The following is an 18,532-nucleotide window of genomic DNA, read 5'->3' as shown; positions in this document are numbered from 1 at the left end:
TTTATTTATTTTTGGCTGTGTTGGGTCTTCGTTGCTGTGCGCGGGCTTCCTCTAGTTGTGGCGAGTGGGGGCTACTCTTCGCAGTGGTGCGGGGGCTTCTCATTGCGGTGGCTTCCCTTGTTGTGGAGCACGGGCTCTAGGTGCGTGGGCTCAGTAGTTGTGGTGTGTGAGCGCTGGAATGCAGGCTCAGTAGTTGTGGCACAGGGGCTTAGTTGCTCCGTGGCATGTGGGATCTTCCTGGACCAGGGATTGAACCCGTGTCCCCTGAATTGTCAGGGGGATTCTTAACCACTGCGCCACCAGGGAAGTCCTTTGAATTCAATTCTTGATACCCTTTCTTTTTAAAAAAAAATTATTTTATTGAAGTATAGTTGATTTACAATGTTGTGTTAATTTCTGTTGTACAGCAAAGTGATTCAGATATATATATATCATACACATATATGGGTATATATATATACACTTATGTATATTCTTTTGCATATTCTTTTCCATTATGGTTTATCACAGAATATTGAGTATAGTTCCCTGTGCTATACAGTAGGACCTTGTTTTTTAATCCATTCTATATATAATAGTTTGCATCTGCTAAACCCAAACTCCCAATCCATCCCTCCTCCTTGGCAAACCACAAATCTGTTCTCTATGTCTGTGAGTCTGTTTCTGTTTTGTAGATAAGTTCATTTGTGTCACATTTTAGATTCCGCATATAAGTGATATCATATAGTATTTGTCTTTCTCTTTCTGATTTACTTCACTTAGTATGATAATCTCTGTGTCCATCCATGTTGCTGCAAATGGTGTTATTTCATTCATTTTTATGGCTAATATTCCATTGTGTATAGATACCACATCTTTTTTATCCATTCATCTGTCGATGGATATTTAGGTTGTCTCCATGTCTTGGCTATTATGAATAGTGCTGCTATGAACATATGGGTGCATGTATCTTTTTGTTGATTCCCCTTCTTATTTGTTGTAGGACCTTTTATTTCTGTGTGTCCAGCTTTCTTCTTTCGGATAACATTCTCTCTCCCATTCAGTGCAGTCCAGTTAGTCTGTATGATAAATGGGCTGATTCTGTTCTCCACTCCCACCTCCCCACAAACCCAAGTGTTGGGCATATGACCCAGGCCAGGCCAATCAGAAAGCACTCTAGGATAGTAATCAGAGTTTTGAGCAAGGTGCCCTCTAGTGCTCCAGGTGACAAGTTACAGAGGGCGTCTTGCTGCTAGTGGAGCATCTATCTGTAAATGAAGCTAAGCAGAGGTGTGGAAAAAGAGTTCCGATTATATTCTTTTTATGTGAGCTGGTATTTCCCCTTTTTTTTTCTCGTCATCAAGCTTGAATAACTTATAACTTGAGTAATACTAATAATAGCAAATACTTACATGGTGTTTATTATGTGCCAGGCACCATTATAAGAGTTTTACATGTGCTGACTTATTTACTCCTTATAAAAACTCTGTGAGTTGGTTCCATCATCATCTACATTCTATGGAGGGGGGAAAAAAGGTACAGAGAAGTCAAGTAACATGTTCAGACTCTCACAGCTGGTAAGTAATAATGAGCCAGGATTTTAACTGAGACAGTCATACCTCAAAGTTCATGGTCTTAGCTACTCTACTAAGCTGCTTCTCTGAATGATAGATCAACTAAGACTCTGAATATCACTTTCCTTTGTAAACCCAGAGCTGATAATTGCTACATTTAGCCTTGAGCACCAAACTCTTGAAGGAAGTACTGGTGAAAGTGTGGTCACTTGTCTCCCGAGGTGGCCGCCAACAGTTCCTTCCCTCTCTGTACATGCATGCTACAGCTCCATTGAAGAGGCAGACGTTATTCTGAGCTGGCCTTATGACTGGCTTTGATCAATAGAAGGTAGCAGAACTGACGTCCTCAGACTTCTGAGTGCAGACCTTAAAGGGACTGGTAGTTGTTGCTTTCTGATTCTTGGACTCTAGCTAACATGCTATAAGTAACCCAAGCCACATGGTGGAGAACTAAGACACTGTATTTGACAGCTCCAACTGAGCTCCCAGACAACAGACAAAACCAGCTGCCAGCCATGTGAGTGAACTATCTTGGATATTACAGTCTAGTCAAATACCTGGATGACTGTAGCTCTAACTGACATCACATGGAGCAGAAAAACCACCCAGCTGAGCCCATCATCTTACATAATAATCAGAGGTAATAACATGGTTGTTATTTTAAGTCAGGAACATTTAAGCCACAGCAATAGGTAATTAAAACAAACTTCAAGTCTCTAACTACCATGATTACATGGCTACTTCTACCGTTATTTGGCCTATTGGTATAGTTTTGTCATTGCTAATCCATCAGGCATGCAAGCAGTTCAAACTTTTGAAACTGATGAGCTAATAAAACAAATGAGTGGTAAAGGTGTTCAAAATGTCAATGTTGTGTAATTTATATTTAATCCCATTTCCTTTTATCCCATGGCCATTAATGATGAGCCTCTATTACTAGTATTACTCTTTATAATATTGGAAGTTTATGTGATTGTCATAAATTTATCATTATTTATAATTACTTAAAATAAGTCTTTAGTGGGTCCCAGTGGATAGTACTATGTTATGCATCTTTGAGCCACAGAGGTGGTTTCACAGGAATAAGAACTTTCCAGAATTACAGAAATCTTTGCTGCTATCCATATTTAATTTGGTCCCATATTTGCTACTTACATAGTTAAATTATTACCCTAACATGTAAGAACAATATATTGTTTTCAAATGGCTTCCAAAAGTTATTAGGCCTGAAGAAATTATATTTGTGCCACATATCTGAGTTTATTCTTTCAACATAAACATTTAATGAGTGCCTATTATGTATTAGGAGTATAGAGACAAAAGACACCCCCATTCCTGAAGTAGCTCATTATCTCATATATGAAACAGAAAATTAACCAGTCAATACTCATGTATTAGTAAGGAATATACTTGACTGAAAGTAACAGAAAACCTAACTAGTAGCAACTTGAATAATTAAGGAATTTGTTCATCTAGCATGAAATATAAGGGAGTTCAAGACTGATGTGGCACCTAAACAATGTCATCAAGGATACAAGGTCTTTTTGTCTTTCTTCTCTACCAGCTTTGCTAGGTAGCTTTCATCCCCATACTCTCAAGATGGTTACTGTGTCTCCCAACAGCAATCTGTTCTAGAAAGGAAGACGTGGGAAAACAAAGAGATAAAGAAAACCCTCTTCAGGATCTTCATTTTACATCTATTGGATAGATTGTGAGATGGCCACCCTTGGCTACAAGAGTCTTCTAATTAGAGAAAGACAAGGGAGAAGGGAGGTTGGAATAGGGGTCAAATAAGCCAACTTATACCCTACAACATGCTAGGGTAAACATAGTGATACCTGAGTTGAATCATGAAATAGGAGTTGGAGTTAGCCAGACCAACAGGAGAGAAGGACACCCCGGGCAGAGGATATAGGCCATATAAAGGCAGGGAGGAGTGGGACCTATGATGGGCATACCTGGTTCACAGAGTACATGTTTGCACTGATGACAGCTAAAGTTGGAGAGGGATGCTGGGGACAAAGCAAGCAGGGCCTGAAAGCTATGTTAAGGAATTTGGACTTTATCTTGCAGGCAGGAGTGAAAGGTTTTCAAGTGTGGTGTAGGAATGATCAGATTTGTGTTCATAAAGCAGACAACAGATTAGTAGGCACCTGAGACTACAGTCAGAAGACTGTTGAACTAATCAAGGCAAGACATAATAAGTGCCTGAGCTTTAGTGATGGTAGTGTGGAGGGAAAAAAGGTTCAGATTTTAGATGTATTAAAAGAGAGGAATAGACATTTACTGGATGATTGGTTAGTTATGAGGGTAAAGAAGACTCGAGGTAGAATACCAGGCTTCTGGCTTAGGCAACTGGGGGTTAATGGGGCCATTCATTGAGGCAGTGAAGATGGGAAGAAGAGCAAATGTCAGATAGCAAGTGGATATTTGAGACTGGAGCATAAGAGAGGTCACTGACCCAGACCCAGCTGCTAATATAAATATCTTAACTAGTTCCTCTGCCTCCAGTCTTGTCCGTTTCAAACCATTCTCCATCCAGCAGCTTGGATAATCCAATTAAAATGCAAAGTAAGTCATGTTCTTCTACTGTTACTTAATATCATTGCAGTATTGTTTTTTTCTTCTAGTGTTAATGAGCACATACTATGTGTCTGGCACTGAGCTAAGGGCTTTCGTACCTTATTTCATTTAATTCTCATTCTTTGAAATGGAGGCTGCACCTATCTCCATTACAAAGGGGTTCAGAGAGGTAAAGTAACTTTCCAAAAGTTCCTTACCTAGTAAGCACCAGAGCTGGGCTTTAAATTCATGTCTGGTCTGTCTGACTGCAGAGGCTGTGTTGCTCTTAACCACTATAGTACGCTGTCTTTCATGCTTAAGCGGATAGAGTGCTCCATATCCTTCAAAGTACTTTCACACGCATTGTCCACTATCCCTTTCCTCCTAACATTCATTACAAGGTCATTTGGGTAAGTATTTTATTAATTGTATAGATGAGTAAATCAAAGCACAGAGGCAATAAAGGACTCCAACTCCTCATTAATTAATCCATCCCTTCTATAAATATATATAGATTGGATACTAATAAGGGAAATTAAGATGCACAGGGTTTAAATTACTTGCTCAAGGCCCCATGACCACTTGGTTGTAAAGCAGAGACTAGAATCTCTGGGTTCAGAGCTCTGTGTTCTTGATGGGAGGGGAATACTGCTTCTAAACTGCTAGGGAACTAAGTCAGGGCTTGGCTTGGATCAGGAGTAAAAGCAGATTCAAATTATCCTCCACTTCATCTTTCCTCCCCACCTCTTTCCCACTGGCTTCTTCAATGTTGTTTTCTGAAAAATAGTCCTGGCATTCAGCAGTTGTGGAAGAACTGTCGGATTTGGTCTTCATGGCTTCCTTAGTAAATAGAAGGAGGAAATGACAGGGATATCCATTTTAGCTCAATATGAGATTTTTTTTTTTTAATGATGGTTGCTTGTCGAGAATGAGACAGAATTTCCCAGAGTGGCTGTAAGATCCCCCTTCCCTAGTACCACACAGAGTCAAGTAGAATTCGTGGCCCTCTGTGGCTGTACTCATTCTAAATAATGGATGCTGCTTCTACTGCTGCCAGTAATCGGATTAATTCCAAATTAATTCTCTGCTTCTTTGAGTTACTAACTTAGATGCAGATTTTTAGGTGGGACCATCTGATTTGTTGAATAGATGTCACATGCCATTATTCTGGCTGCTGGGAAGGTGGGTAAGAAAATATCTGCCCCTTCTCTTGACAAAACAGAAAAGAATCAGTTGACCTTTAAAGTTCTTCCAGATTTAAGAAACCGTGATTCCAGGGTACATCATCTTGTCCTAGATTTTGGTACATCATCTTGTCACAGAATCACACGTTACCACTGGTGTTATTGCAGCTCTAGGTATTTTAAATAATACCATGGCTTTAATGATAACTTCAATATCAGACTCCTTTTCCTTTCTCATCTTACAAAACACCTTTAGTTGTTCTCTACCTTACAACTGTTAAAGGTTGAAGAGGGCATATGTGGCAAACTGTGGGTGGTGCTGGGTGAAAGCCAGCTGGCGAACTTCCAAGCATCCTTTCATGGTGGCATTATCTTGGTGAATTTACCAGCATCTGGTCTTTAGTTTTACATTTCCAGGAAGACAATTTTATCTGTGCTTCAGAATTTATCTGACTCATGGAAACTGACTTGTGCTCATTAAAGTCACAAGAAAAGCCAGAATTCTAATTAGTTAATTTATAATGAGAAATAAAATCTTCAAGCACACTAGTCATGTCAGCCTAATAAAAGCATTCTCTCTCAGTAAAAAAAAAAAACTGTATAGAAAGCCAAACTGTAATCAAATGGTTGCCAGTTTGCTTGGAATCAGAGTGAAGGGAGTTAGTTATATGTTTACAATGATCAATGGCCTCAGACTTTGACTGACTGATTGTAATAAGACTCTTTTGGTAGTAAGTGAGAGAAGGCACAATTAAAATTATCTTGGACCAAAAAGGGAGTTAATTAAAAACAGTATTGGAATACCTCATGGAACTCTGGGAAGGTCCATTGAAGAGCTGGGCTTCAGAGACTGCTGGAATCAGGACTAGAAAACGTCCAGGATTCTCTTCCTGTTGGCTTCATTTGCTCCCTCTGAGTGTAGGGACATTACATCCCATGGTTCTCATCACAGGAGAGTGACTGACCCTTTCCCATTGGTGTCTATTAAGAAATCCCATGGGAGATCTCTGACTGACATGGGCTGGAGGCTGACATTTGGACCTATCAGCTATGGATAGTGATGGAGTGGTAGAGGAGGGCCACATGGCATAGGCTTGCTCCTGTGGCTCCAGACGTGAATTAAACTCATTGTTGGCTGCCATAAGTTGGATTGGAGCCCTGACATTGATATACTCCAGCTCTCTTCCTATAACCAGAGAGGTCTATTTATGAGCCAGAGCACCTCTTCCCCAGGATATGCCTAGAACCAATGCCTCTCTTATCTTTCTCCCCTTTTGCTCTCCTGAGTTTCTCTGAAGGCCATTTCTCTTCTAATGGACTTGATCTTTCCTTCCTTATATTATTTATTTGGCTACAACTTTAAGCTGATATCTAAGAGGAAGATCCATGTTGGTTTTTCATATTTTTATTCTCAAAAGACAAATTTGATTAAATATATCACTTAAAGATTGTTACCCCCTTCTTCAAATTTATAAAAAAAGGAAGGGGGAATCACAAAGAGTTTATAAGTAACTGTAACTGACTGAAATTCATCATTCAGTGCTGTAAAGGTTTCCATTTGGTCAAACTACATTGCCTTTTCAAAAAGATAATTGAATAATCTTCTGCCTCTATTTACTTTGAATTCTCATTGTGGTAAATCGATATCTCTTTATATTTTAATTTTATTTTTATTGCTTTATTCATTTAGTAAATATTTTTCAGTGCTACCTTGTATCAGACTCTGTGCTGGGAGGTGAAAATAAAGAGAGGGAAAAGAGCCTGAACATGGGGAATGGGTTTCTGCCTGTGAAAAACGCCTGATGAGTGAGTTGAGAGATGCCGGATGCTGGCTTGCAAGGTCAGCCTGCCTAAAGCAAACTCTGATATTTGCCTGATAATTATATCATTTGAGTCATAACTTTAGATGAGAATAAAGCAGGGAAACAAGTTCGTTGTCATCTATTCACACTTAAACATTTTAAGATGGAATATTTCCATATAAAATACTTTCAAACACCCATCTACTCATTAGCCAGTTATAATGTAACTTAATATTTTTACCATATTTGCTTCATAATTTTTTTGAGAAATGATTTATCTAGCCATCCATATATCCACCCTATTGATGAACATTAATTTCCAAAATTTCACTATTACAAATAAGGCTTCATTGAGTGTCTGTATACTTGTCTCCTTGAGTATATATGCAAGGGTTTCTTTATACTCAGAAATAGAATTGCTGGGTATTACGATATGTGCACCTTCAATTTTGAAAAATATTGCCACCAGTAGTGTATGAATATGTTTATTGTTTCATATCCTTATCAACATTGTAGAAAATTTTTCCTTTTTAACAGTCTAATGGATATAAAATGGTACATCATTGTTGTTTTACTTTGCATTTCACTAATTACTGAATTTAAGACTGAAATTTAAGCCTGAATTTATTTTCAAATAATAATTAGCCATTCTAATTTCTTCTACTGTGAATTGGCTAGTTATTTAAAAAATCCATTTTTATGGGATTTTGTCTTTTATTGATTTATAATAATTTTTTATTCTCGGTACTAATCTTGTGTTGGTTAATTTTGTAATACCTTCTTCTAGTCTATACCTTCTCTTGTAACTCTGTTTATACTGTCTTTTTAGCAATAGGACTTTTAAATTATAATTTAATCAAGACCTATATATAAAATGTCAGACAGTAAACCTTTTAGAAATTATATATGTATATATATATACATATACATATGTAACATACATTGAGTCATCCATCATAAATAAAGGAGTTATTTTATGTCCTTTAAACATTTTAATAAATTTTCTCCATAAATGTCAATCTTACATTAGTTGTATTCCTATTGGAAGCTTAGAGATTTTATTGCAATTATAAGTGGGATTTTACCACTTTAATTACACTTTCTAATTTCTTGTTGCTGGTGTATTGCTATGATACTTTTGTATATTGATCTTGTATCCAACAACCTTCCTGGAACTTGCCTCCTTTTATGATTTGTAGATTCTCATGGGTATTCTAACATACAACCTTATCATCTGTTGGAAAATGAAAATATTGTTCTTCCATTGCAGTTTTCTTCTTTTCTTCTTTTTCTTATATTACGGTATTTGCTAGAATCTCTAGTACATCATTGAATAGAAATGCTGATGGACTTCTGTGACTATTTGGGAAAATGTTTCTGGGGAGGATTTTCATCAGCTTAGTTTTGATTTTCATTTACTGTTTTCTTCTCATAGTAATGTTGCCCTTTGCTGTTTAAGTATGTTGAATTTTCTTGGACTAGTAGCAATCAGGTAATTGTACAGCGGGGGAATGAGAAGGTTGGACAGTTTCCTCAATATCTTGGTTCAAGAGTGCCTTCTTCTGTAGAATCAGTGAAGTGAACTTTATTTCATTAATGGCATCTTTTTTAGAAGAGTGGTGGTTCTAGGACCCTTAATTTCTGGGCTTGATTTCTTATTTTTCTTTACCTCGTTAGTCGCCAGAGCAGTGCCTTCCCAAGACTGCTGTTATAGTCTTGCATACTTTCCAAGTCTTTTTCTTGGAAAGTCAATGTTCAAATCCTCTAGTCTTAGACTTGTTCTTAGTATTTTCCCATTAGGGAAGGATGCCGTCTTTTTTTTTTTTCCCATGTTATTTTATTGATTGATTGATTAACATCTTTATTGGAGTATAATTACTTTACAATGGTGTGTTAGTTTCTGCTTTACAACAAAGTGAATCAGCTATACGTATACATATATCCCCATATCTTCTCCCTCTTGTGTCTCCCACCCACCCTACCTATCCCACCCCTCTAGGTGGTCACAAAGCACCGAGCTAATCTCCCTGTGCTATTCGACTGCTTCCCACTAGCTACCTATTTTATGTTTGGTAGTATATATAAGTCCATGCCACTCTCTTACTTTCTCCCAGCTTACTCTTCCCCTTCCCTGTGTCCTCAAGTCCATTCTCAACATCTGCGTCTTTATTCCTGTCCTGCCCCTAGGTTCTTCAGAACTATGTGTTTTTTGTTTTTTGGGTTTTTTTAGATTACATATATATATGTTAGCATACAGTATTTGTTTTTCTCTTTCTGACTTAGTTCACTCTGTATGACAGACTCTAGGTCCATCAACCTCACTACAAATAACTCAATTTTGTTTCTTTTTATGGCTGAGTAATATTCCATTGTATATATGTGCCACATCTTCTTTATCCATTAATCTGTCGATGGAAACTTAGGTTGCTTCCATGTCCTGGCTGTTGTAAATAGAGCTGCAATGAACATTGTGGTACATGACTCTTTTTGAATTTTGGTTTTCTCAGGGTATATGCCCAGTAGTGGGATTGCTGTATCGTATGGTAGTTCCATTTTTAGTTTTTAAGGAACCTCCATACTGTTCTCCATAGTGGCTGTATCAATTTACATCCCCAACAACAATGCAAGAGCATTCCCTTTTCTCCACACCCTTTCCAGCATTTATTGTTTGTAGATTTTTTGATGATGGCCTTTCTGACTGGTGTGAGGTGATACCTCATTGTGGTTTTGATTTGCAGTTCTCTAATAATTAGTGATGTTGAGCATCTTTTCATGTGCCTCATGGCCATCTGTATGCCTTCCTTAGAGAAATGTCTATTTAGGTCGTCCACCCATTTTTGGATTGGGTTGTTTGTTTTTTTGATATTGAGATGCATGAGCTGCTTATAAATTTTGGAGATTAATCCTTTGGCAGTTGCTTTGTTTGCAAATATTTTCTCCCATTCTGAGGGTTGTCTTTTGGTCTTGTGTATGGTTTCCTTTGCTGTGCAAAAGCTTTTAAGTTTCACTAGGTCCCATTTGTTTATTTTTGTTTTTATTTCCATTTCTCTAGGAGGTGGGTCAATAGGATCTTGCTGTGATTTATGTCATAGAGTGTTCTGCCTATGTTTTCCTCTAAGAGTTTTGTAGTGTCTGGCCTTACATTTAGGTCTTTAATCCATTTTGAGTTTATTTTTGTGTATGGTGTTAGGGAGTGTTCTAATTTCATACTTTTACATGTAGCTGTCCAGTTTTCTCAGCACCACTTATTGAAGTGGCCATCTTTTCTCCATTGTATGTTCTTGCCTCCTTTATCAAAAATAAGGTGACCATATGTGCATGGGTTTATCTCTGGGATTTCTATTCTGTTCCATTGATGTATATTTCTGTTTTTGTGCCAGTACCATACTGTCTTGATTACTGTAGCTTTGTAGTATAGTCAGAAATCCAGGAGACTGATTCCTCCAGCTCCATTTTTCTTTCTCAAGATTGCTTTGGCGGGCTTCCCTGGTGGTGCAGTGGTTGAGAGTCCACCTGCCAATGCAGGGGACACGGGTTCATGCCCCAGTCCAGGAAGATCCCACATGCTGCGGAGTGGCTGGGCCCGTGAGTCATGGCCACTGAGCCTGCGCGTCCGGAGCCTGTGCTCCGTGACAGGAGAGGCCACAACAGTGAGAGGCCCGCGTACTGAAAAAAAAAAAAAGAAAAAAGATTGCTTTGGCTATTTAGGATCTTTTGTGTTTCCATACAAATTGTGAAATATTTTGTTCTAGTTCTGTGAAAAATGCCATTGGTAGTTTGATAGGGATTGCATTGAGCCTGTAGATTGCTTTGGGTAGTAGAATCATTTTCACAATGTTGATTCTTCCAATCCAAGAACATGGTATATCTCTCCATATGTTTGTATTATCTTTAGTTTCTTTCATCAGTGTCTTACAGTTTTCTGCATTACAGGTCTTTTATCTCCTTAAGTAGTTTTATTCCTAGGTATTTTATTCTTTTTGTTGCAATGGTAAATGGGAGTGTTTCCGTAATTTCTCTTTCAGATTTTTCATCATTAGTGTATAGGAATGCCAGAGATTTCTGTGCATTAATTTTGTATCCTGCTACTTTACCAAATTCACTGATTAGCTCTAGTAGTTTTCTGGTAGCATCGTTAGGATTCTCTATGTATAGTATCATGTCATCTGCAAACAGTGACAGTTTTACTTCTTCTGTTCCAATTTGGATTCCTTTTATTTCTTTTTCTTTTCTGATTGCTGTGGCTAAAACTTGCAAAACTATGTTGAATAATAGTGGTGAGAGTGGGCAACTTTGTCTCGTTCCCGATCTTAGTGGAAATGGTTTCAGTTTTTCACCATTGAGAACGATGTTGGCTGTCGGTTTGTCATATAGGACCTCTCTTACATTGAGGTAAGTTCCCTCTATGCCTGCTTTCTGGAGAGTTTTTAACATAAATGGATGTTGAATTTTGTCAAAAGCTTTTTCTGCATCTATTGAGATGATCATATGGCCTTTCTCCTTCAGTTTGTTAATATGGTATATCACATTGATTGATTTGCATATATTGAAGAATTTTTGCATTCCTGGGATAAACCCCACTTGATCATGAGGTATGATCCTTTTAATGTGCTGTTGGGTTCTGTTTGCTAGTATTTTGTTGAGGATTTTTGCATCTGTGTTCATCAGTGATATTGATCTGTAGTTTTCTTTTTTTGTGATATCTTTGTCTGGTTTTGGTATCAGGGAAATGGTGGCCTTGTAGAATGAGTTTGGGAGTGTTCCTCCCTCTGCTATATTTTGGAAGAGTTTGAGAAGGATAGGTGTTAGTTCTTCTCTAAATGTTTGATAGAATTCGCCAGTGAATCCATCTGGTCCTGGGCTTTTGTTTTCAATCACAGTTTAAATTTCAGTGCTTGTGATTGGTCTGTTCATGTTTTCTATTTCTTCCTGGTTCAGTCTCTGGAGGTTGTGCTTTTCTAAGAATTTGTCCATTTCTTCCAGGTTGTCCATTTTATTGGCATAGAGTTGCTTGTAGTAATCTCTCATGATCCTTTGTATTTCTGCAGTGTCAGTTGTTGCTTCTCCTATTTCATTTCTAATTCTATTGATTTGAGTGTTCTCCCATTTTTTCTTGATGAGTCTGGCTAGTGGTTTATCAATTTTGTTTATCTTCTCAAAGAACTAGCTTTTAGTGTTATTGATCTTTGCTATTGTTTCCTTCATTTCTTTTTCATTTATTTCTGATCTGATCTTTATGATTTCTTTCCTTCTGCCAACTTTGGGGGTTTTTTGTTCTTCTTTCTCTACTTGCTTTAGGTGTAAGGTTAGGTTGTTTATTTGAGATGTTTCTTGTTTCTTGAGGTAGGATTGTATTGCTATAAACTTCCCTCCTAGAACTGCTTTTGCTGCATCCCATAGGTTTTGGGCTGTTGTGTTTTCACTGTCATTTGTTTCTAGGTATTTTTGGATTTCCTCTTTGATTTCTTCAGTGTTCTCTTGGTTATTTATTAGTGTATTGTTTAGCGTCCATGTGTTTGTATTTTTTACAGTATTTTTTTCTTGTAATTTATATCTAGTCTCATAGCGTTATGGTTGGAAAAGACACTTGATATGATTTCAATTTTCTTAAATTTACCAAGGCTTGATTTGTGACACAAGATATGATCTGTCCTGGAGAATGTTCCATGAGCACTTGAGAGGAAAGTTTATTCTGTTGTTTTTGGATGGAATGTCCTGTAAATATCAATTAAGTCCATCTTGCTTAATGTATCATTTAAAGCTTGTGTTTCCTTATTTATTTTCATTTTGGATGATCTGTCCATTGGTGAAAGTGGGGTGTTAAATCCCCTACTATGATTGTGTTACTGTCGATTTCCCCTTTTATGGCTGTTAGCATTTGCCTTAAGTATTGAGGTGCTCCTATGTTGGGTGCATAAGTATTTACAATTGTTATATCTTCTTCTTGGATTGATCCCTTGATCATTATGTAGTGTCCTTCTTTGTCTCTTGTAATAGTCTTTATTTTAAAGTCTATTTTGTCTCGTATGAGAATTGCTACTCCAACTTTCTTTTGATTTCCATTTGCATGGAATATCTTTTTCCATCCCCTCACTTTCAGTCTGTTTGTGTCCCTAGGTCTGAAGTGGGTCTCTTGTAGACAGCATATATACGGGTCTTGTTTTTGTATCCATTCTGCCAGTCTATGTCTTTTGGTCGGAGCATTTAATCTATTTACATTTATAATATTTATCGATATGTGTGTTCCTATTACCACTTTTTAAATTGTTTTGGGTTTGTTATTGTAGGTCTTTTCCTTCTCTTGTGTTTCCTGCCTAGAGAAGTTCCTTTACCATTTGTTGTAAAGCTGGTATGGTGGTGCTGCATTCTCTCAGCTTTTGCTTGTCTGTAAAGGTTTTAATTTCTCCGTCGAATCTGAATGAGATCTTTGCTGAATAGAGTGATCTTGGTTGTAGGTTTTCTCTTTCATCACTTTAAATATGTCCTGCCACTCCCTTCTGGCTTGCAGAGTTTCTGCTGAATGATCAGCTCTTAACCTTATGGGGATTCCTTTGTATGTTATTTGTTGCTTTTCCCTTGGTGCTTTTAATATTTTTTGTTAGTATTTAATTTTTGATAGTTTCATTAATATGTGTCTTGGCATGTTTCTCCTTGGATTTATCCTGTATGGGACTCTCTGTGCTTCCCAGACTTGATTGACTATTTCCTGTCCCATATTAGGGACGTTTTCAACTATAATCTCTTCAGATATTTTCTCAGTCCCTTTCTTTTTCTCCTCTTCTTCTGGGGCCCCTATAATTCGAATGTTGGTGCGTTTAATGTTGTCCCAGAGGTCTGTGAGACTGTCCTCAATTCTTTTCATTCTTTTGTTTTTATTCTGCTCTGCAGTAGTTATTTCTGCTATTTTATCTTCCAGGTCACTTACCCTTTCTTCTGCCTCAGTTATTCTGGTATTGATTCCTTCTAGAGAATTTTTAATTTCATTTATTGTGCTGTTTCATCATTGTTTGTTTCCTCTTTAGTTCTTCTAGGTCCTTGTTAAACGTTTCTTTTATTTTCTCCATTCTATTTCCAAGATTTGGGATCATCTTTACTATCATTACTCTGAATTCTTTTTCAGGTTGACTGCCTATTTCCTCTTCATTTGTTTGGTCTGGTGGGTTTTTACCTTGCTCCTTCATCTGCTGTGTATTTCTCTGTCTTCTCATTTTGTTTAACTTACTGTGTTTGGGGTCTCCTTTCTTCAGGCTGTAGGTTCATAGTTCCCATTGTTTTTGATGTCTGCCCCCAGTGGGTAAGGTTGCTTCAGTGGGTTTTGTAGGCCTCCTGGTGGAGGGGACTAGTGCCTGTGTTCTGGTGGTTGAGGTTGAATCTTGTCTTTCTGGTGGGCAGGACCACATCTGGTGTTGTGTTTTGGGGTATCTGTGAACTTATGATTTTAGGCAGCCTCTGTGCTAATGGGTGGTGTTGTGTTCCTGTCTTGCTAGTTGTTTGTCATAGGGTGTCCAGCACTGTAGCTTACTGGTCATTGAATGGAGCTGGGTCTTAGTGTTGAGATGCAGAGCTCTGAGAGAGCTTTTGCTGTTTGATATTATGTGGGGCCAGGAGGTCTCTGGTGGACCTATGTCCTGAACTCGGCTCTCACACCTCAGAGGCTCAGGCCTGACACTCGGCTGGAGCACCAAGACCCCATCAGCCACATGGCTCAGAAGAAAAGGGAGGGAAAAAAAAAGGAAAAAATAAAATTAGTAAATTAAAAACTAAAAGAAATTATTAAAACTTAAAAAAATTAAAAAGTAATAAAGAAAAAGAAAGAAAGAGAGAGCAACCAAACCAAAAAACAAATCCACCAATAATAACAAGCGTTAAAAACTATACTAAAAAAAAAAAAAAAAACTCTGGACAGACAGAACTCTAGGACAAATAGTAAAAGCAAAGCTATACAGACAAAATCACACAAAGAAGCATACACATACACACTCACAAAAGGAGAAAAAGGAAAAATATATATATGTATATAAAAAAAAGGAAGAAAGCAACAGAATCAATAAACAAATCTACCAATGATAGGAAGCTCTAAATACTAAACTAAGATAAACCTAAAACCAGAAACAACTTAGATGCAGAAAGCAAACCCCAAGTCTACAGTTGCTTCCAAAGGCCACTGCCTCAATTTTGGGATGATTTGTTGTCTATTCAGCTATTCCAGAGGTGCAGGGTACAGCAATCTGATTGTGGAGATTTAATCCGCTGTTCCTGAGGCTGCTGGGAGAAATTTCCTTTCTCTTCTTTGTTCTCACAGCTCCCGGGGTTCAGCTTTGGATTTGGCCTCGCCTCTGCGTGTAGGTCACCTGAGGGCGTCTGTTCTTCGCTCAGAGAGGACGGGGTTAAAGAAGCAGCTGATTCGGGGGCTCTGGCTCACTCAGGCCAGGGGGAGGGAGGGGTACGGAATGTGGGGCGAGCCTGTGGCGGCAGAGGCCAGTGTGACGTCGCACCAGCCTGAGGTTCACCGTGTGTTCTCCTGGGGAAGTTGTCCCTGGATCCCGGGACCCTGGCAGCGGCAGGCTGCACAGGCTTCCGGGAGGGTAGGTGTGGATTGTGACCTGTGCTCGCACACAGGCTTCTTAGTGGCAACAGCAGCCTTAGCGTCTCATGCCCGTCTCTGGGGTCCGCGCTGATAGCCGTGGCTCGCGCTTGTCTCTGGAGCTCGTTTAGGCGGTGCTCTGAATCCCCTCTCCTCACACAACCCGAAACAATGGTCTCTTGCCTCTTAGGCAGTTCCAGAGTTTCTCCCGGACTCCCTCCCGGCTAGCTGTGACGCACTAACCCCCTTTAGGCTGTGTTCACGCCAACAACCCCAGTCCTGTCCCTGGGGTCTGACCTCCGAAGCCCGAGCCTCAGCTCCCAACCCCCGCCCGCCCCAGCGGGTGAGCAGACAATCCTCTCGGGCTGGTGAGTGCTGGTCGGCACCGATCCTCTGTGCGGGAGTCTCTCCGCTTTGCCCTCTGCATCCCTATTGCTGCGCTCTCCTCCATGGCTCTGAAGCTTCCCTCCCACCACCCTCGTCTCTGCCAGTGAAGGGGCTTCCTTGTGTGTTGAAGCTTTTCCTCCTTCACAGCTGCCTCTCAGAGGTGCAGGTCCCGTCCCTATTCTTTGTCTCTGTTTTTTCTTTTTTCTTTTGCCCTACCCAGGTACATGGGGAGTTTCTTGCCTTTTGGGAAGTCTGAGGTCTTCTGCCAGCGTTCAGTAGGTGCTCTGTAGGAGCTGTTCCACATGTAGATGTATTTTTGATGTATTTGTGGGGAGGAAGGTGATCTCCATGTCTTACTCCTCCACCTTCTTGGAACTCTCCCCCTGTAATAACTGTTAATAAAGTATAATCTATAAAAATACTGAATCACTATGCTGTACCTGAAACTAATATAATATTATAAATCAACTATACTTGAAAAGCAAAAACCAAAAAAAAAAAAAAAGCATAGAGTTGGGCTGTATCATACAACTTGATGTTCAATTTAAGTTCGAAAAAATACTTTCACTGATGGGTTTAGTCCCTTTACTTTCATTGTGATTGGCAAGATATTTAATTTTTTATGATTTTAATTTGTTCTTCTGATTTTTCTCTTTTATTCTCCTCTCCTGCTTTTTATTAGATTGTTATTTGAAAATAATATCCTATTTGCTGGTTTGAAAGTTACACTTCTAATTTTTATTCTTTTAATTGCCAATACTCAGACTTTTAGAATCACCTAGAGTACTTGTTAGAACATAGATTGCTGGGCCCACCCCCAGAGTTTCTAATTCAGAGCTGGGTTAGCCTCCAAGTATTTGCGTTTCTTACAAGTCCCCAGATAATGCTAATGCTGCCCTTCTGGAAATCACACCTTGAAAGACCGGCAGCAATTGGTGCTTACCAGCAGATAAATATTAGCACCTGTACCCAATAACCATTCCTAGTTGACTTCCTAATTATTTTTGAATTCTTTTACTTGTTGAGTTCTCTGCTTTCCCACCAGGTCAGCCATGCGTTAAAATGTTTAAATTTCATTGTATCCGATATTTTTAGGAGTGTAGTTCTCAGAGGAGTTTCTTTGACCATCGAATCCCATAATATTGCCAGGAACAGAAGCAGGACTGTAATTTCTCATAGGAGAATAATTTTTTCCCCCATTCTGAATGCTGAAAGAGAGAAACTTTCTTGCAAGTTTCTGGTCTGATGGCTGGAGTTTCTTTGGTCTCTTTGATATGAGGTACAGCGTTTACAGACTCCTGGCTGTAAGTAGCAGTTTAGCTCTGTGCCGTCTGTGAACCGAAGGCCATGTCTCCTGCCCTTGATAGGCAGTTCAAACTCCAGCTTTGAGTCTTGGGACATCAGCTTATGGCCTCCCGTTCTAATGAATATCCTCTTCATTCCTAGCACTGCGTGGTTTCCCTTGGCTGTGTTTGTAGACTTGGGAGAGGAGGATGTATTTCATTCACCCGTTCTATGTGTGTCATGGGGTGGAGGTTGGGGAAGCTATGTAATCTCAGTCCACCTGGTTGTCTTCTCTTATTTTTCAGTTGTCATCTAACAGAGAACACGGGGCATAGGGTCAAAAAGGTTTGAGAAGCAGAAAGTGAGTGGAAAAGAGAATGCTTTGTCTGGAATGCACCTGAGCTTAGGGACTTGGAGTTGGTAGCATATCATTAGTACTGGAGAATAGTAGGTGGTGCTGAATTGGAAGTAATTGAAGGAAGGCACCTTGCTGGTGTTAGTTAACACTATAAATGAGACCTGGGAATTTTAAAAGTTTTAAATTTTTACTAGGGCCAATCTTCCTTGAAATGTTTTTATTGCATATAAAACATATGCTACTAAAATTTTTAAATATTTTTCTTTTGGAGTCATTCTTTTCTTAAATACTGACTTACCCTTCTTAGGTGTGCATTGACAACATATGCTGAAGAATATGCTCCACCGTATGAATATCAGCCACGTGTGAGTATAAGAGGGCTGAAACGCCATATTCTAAACATTTATGTACTTAATATGATTCTTTACATGTAGTGTAAATAGTCATGCTTGAGAAGAAAGGACAAATGCTGAGATTTATGATGTTTTATATTTATTCAGAGATATTAGCTATTTGTGGGAGTTAATGGAATATTTTATGGTTATGATTTATTTTGGGAATAAGTTTATAGATTTCAGGGAGAAAATATTGCAGTGTCCAAAATATATTACTTTCTTCCTCATCTTATTTTATTGTCCCCCTCCCTAAATTCAATTTATCTGGAATAAGAACCTACCTTTCTATTCATTTGTATTGTATTAGCATATGAAAATAAGTGGTTTAATTTAGCTCTGGGAAATATGTATGTTGATAAAATATGTCCAGCTTACAACTTCAATAAACTTGTACTTAAAAATTATACAACAATTATACAAAAG

At 38.6% G+C, this 18,532-nt stretch overlaps 1 protein-coding gene across 5 annotated transcripts in view; it reads left to right on the top strand.

Moving 5' to 3' along the window:
• The window catches only part of CFAP95 (cilia and flagella associated protein 95), a 127,918-nt gene that overhangs the window by 86,380 nt on the left and 23,006 nt on the right, over window positions 1-18,532 (top strand). For all 5 annotated transcript variants that reach the window (XM_070045742.1, XM_060300859.2, XM_060300858.2 and 2 more), the window contains one exon: window positions 18,022-18,079. In XM_070045742.1, coding sequence (XP_069901843.1) covers window positions 18,022-18,079 — 58 coding nt within the window. The remainder of the gene's footprint in view (window positions 1-18,021; window positions 18,080-18,532) is intronic.

This window comes from Globicephala melas, chromosome 6 (assembly GCF_963455315.2).
Source record: "Globicephala melas chromosome 6, mGloMel1.2, whole genome shotgun sequence".
NCBI classification, from domain to species: domain Eukaryota; kingdom Metazoa; phylum Chordata; class Mammalia; order Artiodactyla; family Delphinidae; genus Globicephala; species Globicephala melas.
This window is presented reverse-complemented; position numbering and strand designations above follow the sequence as displayed.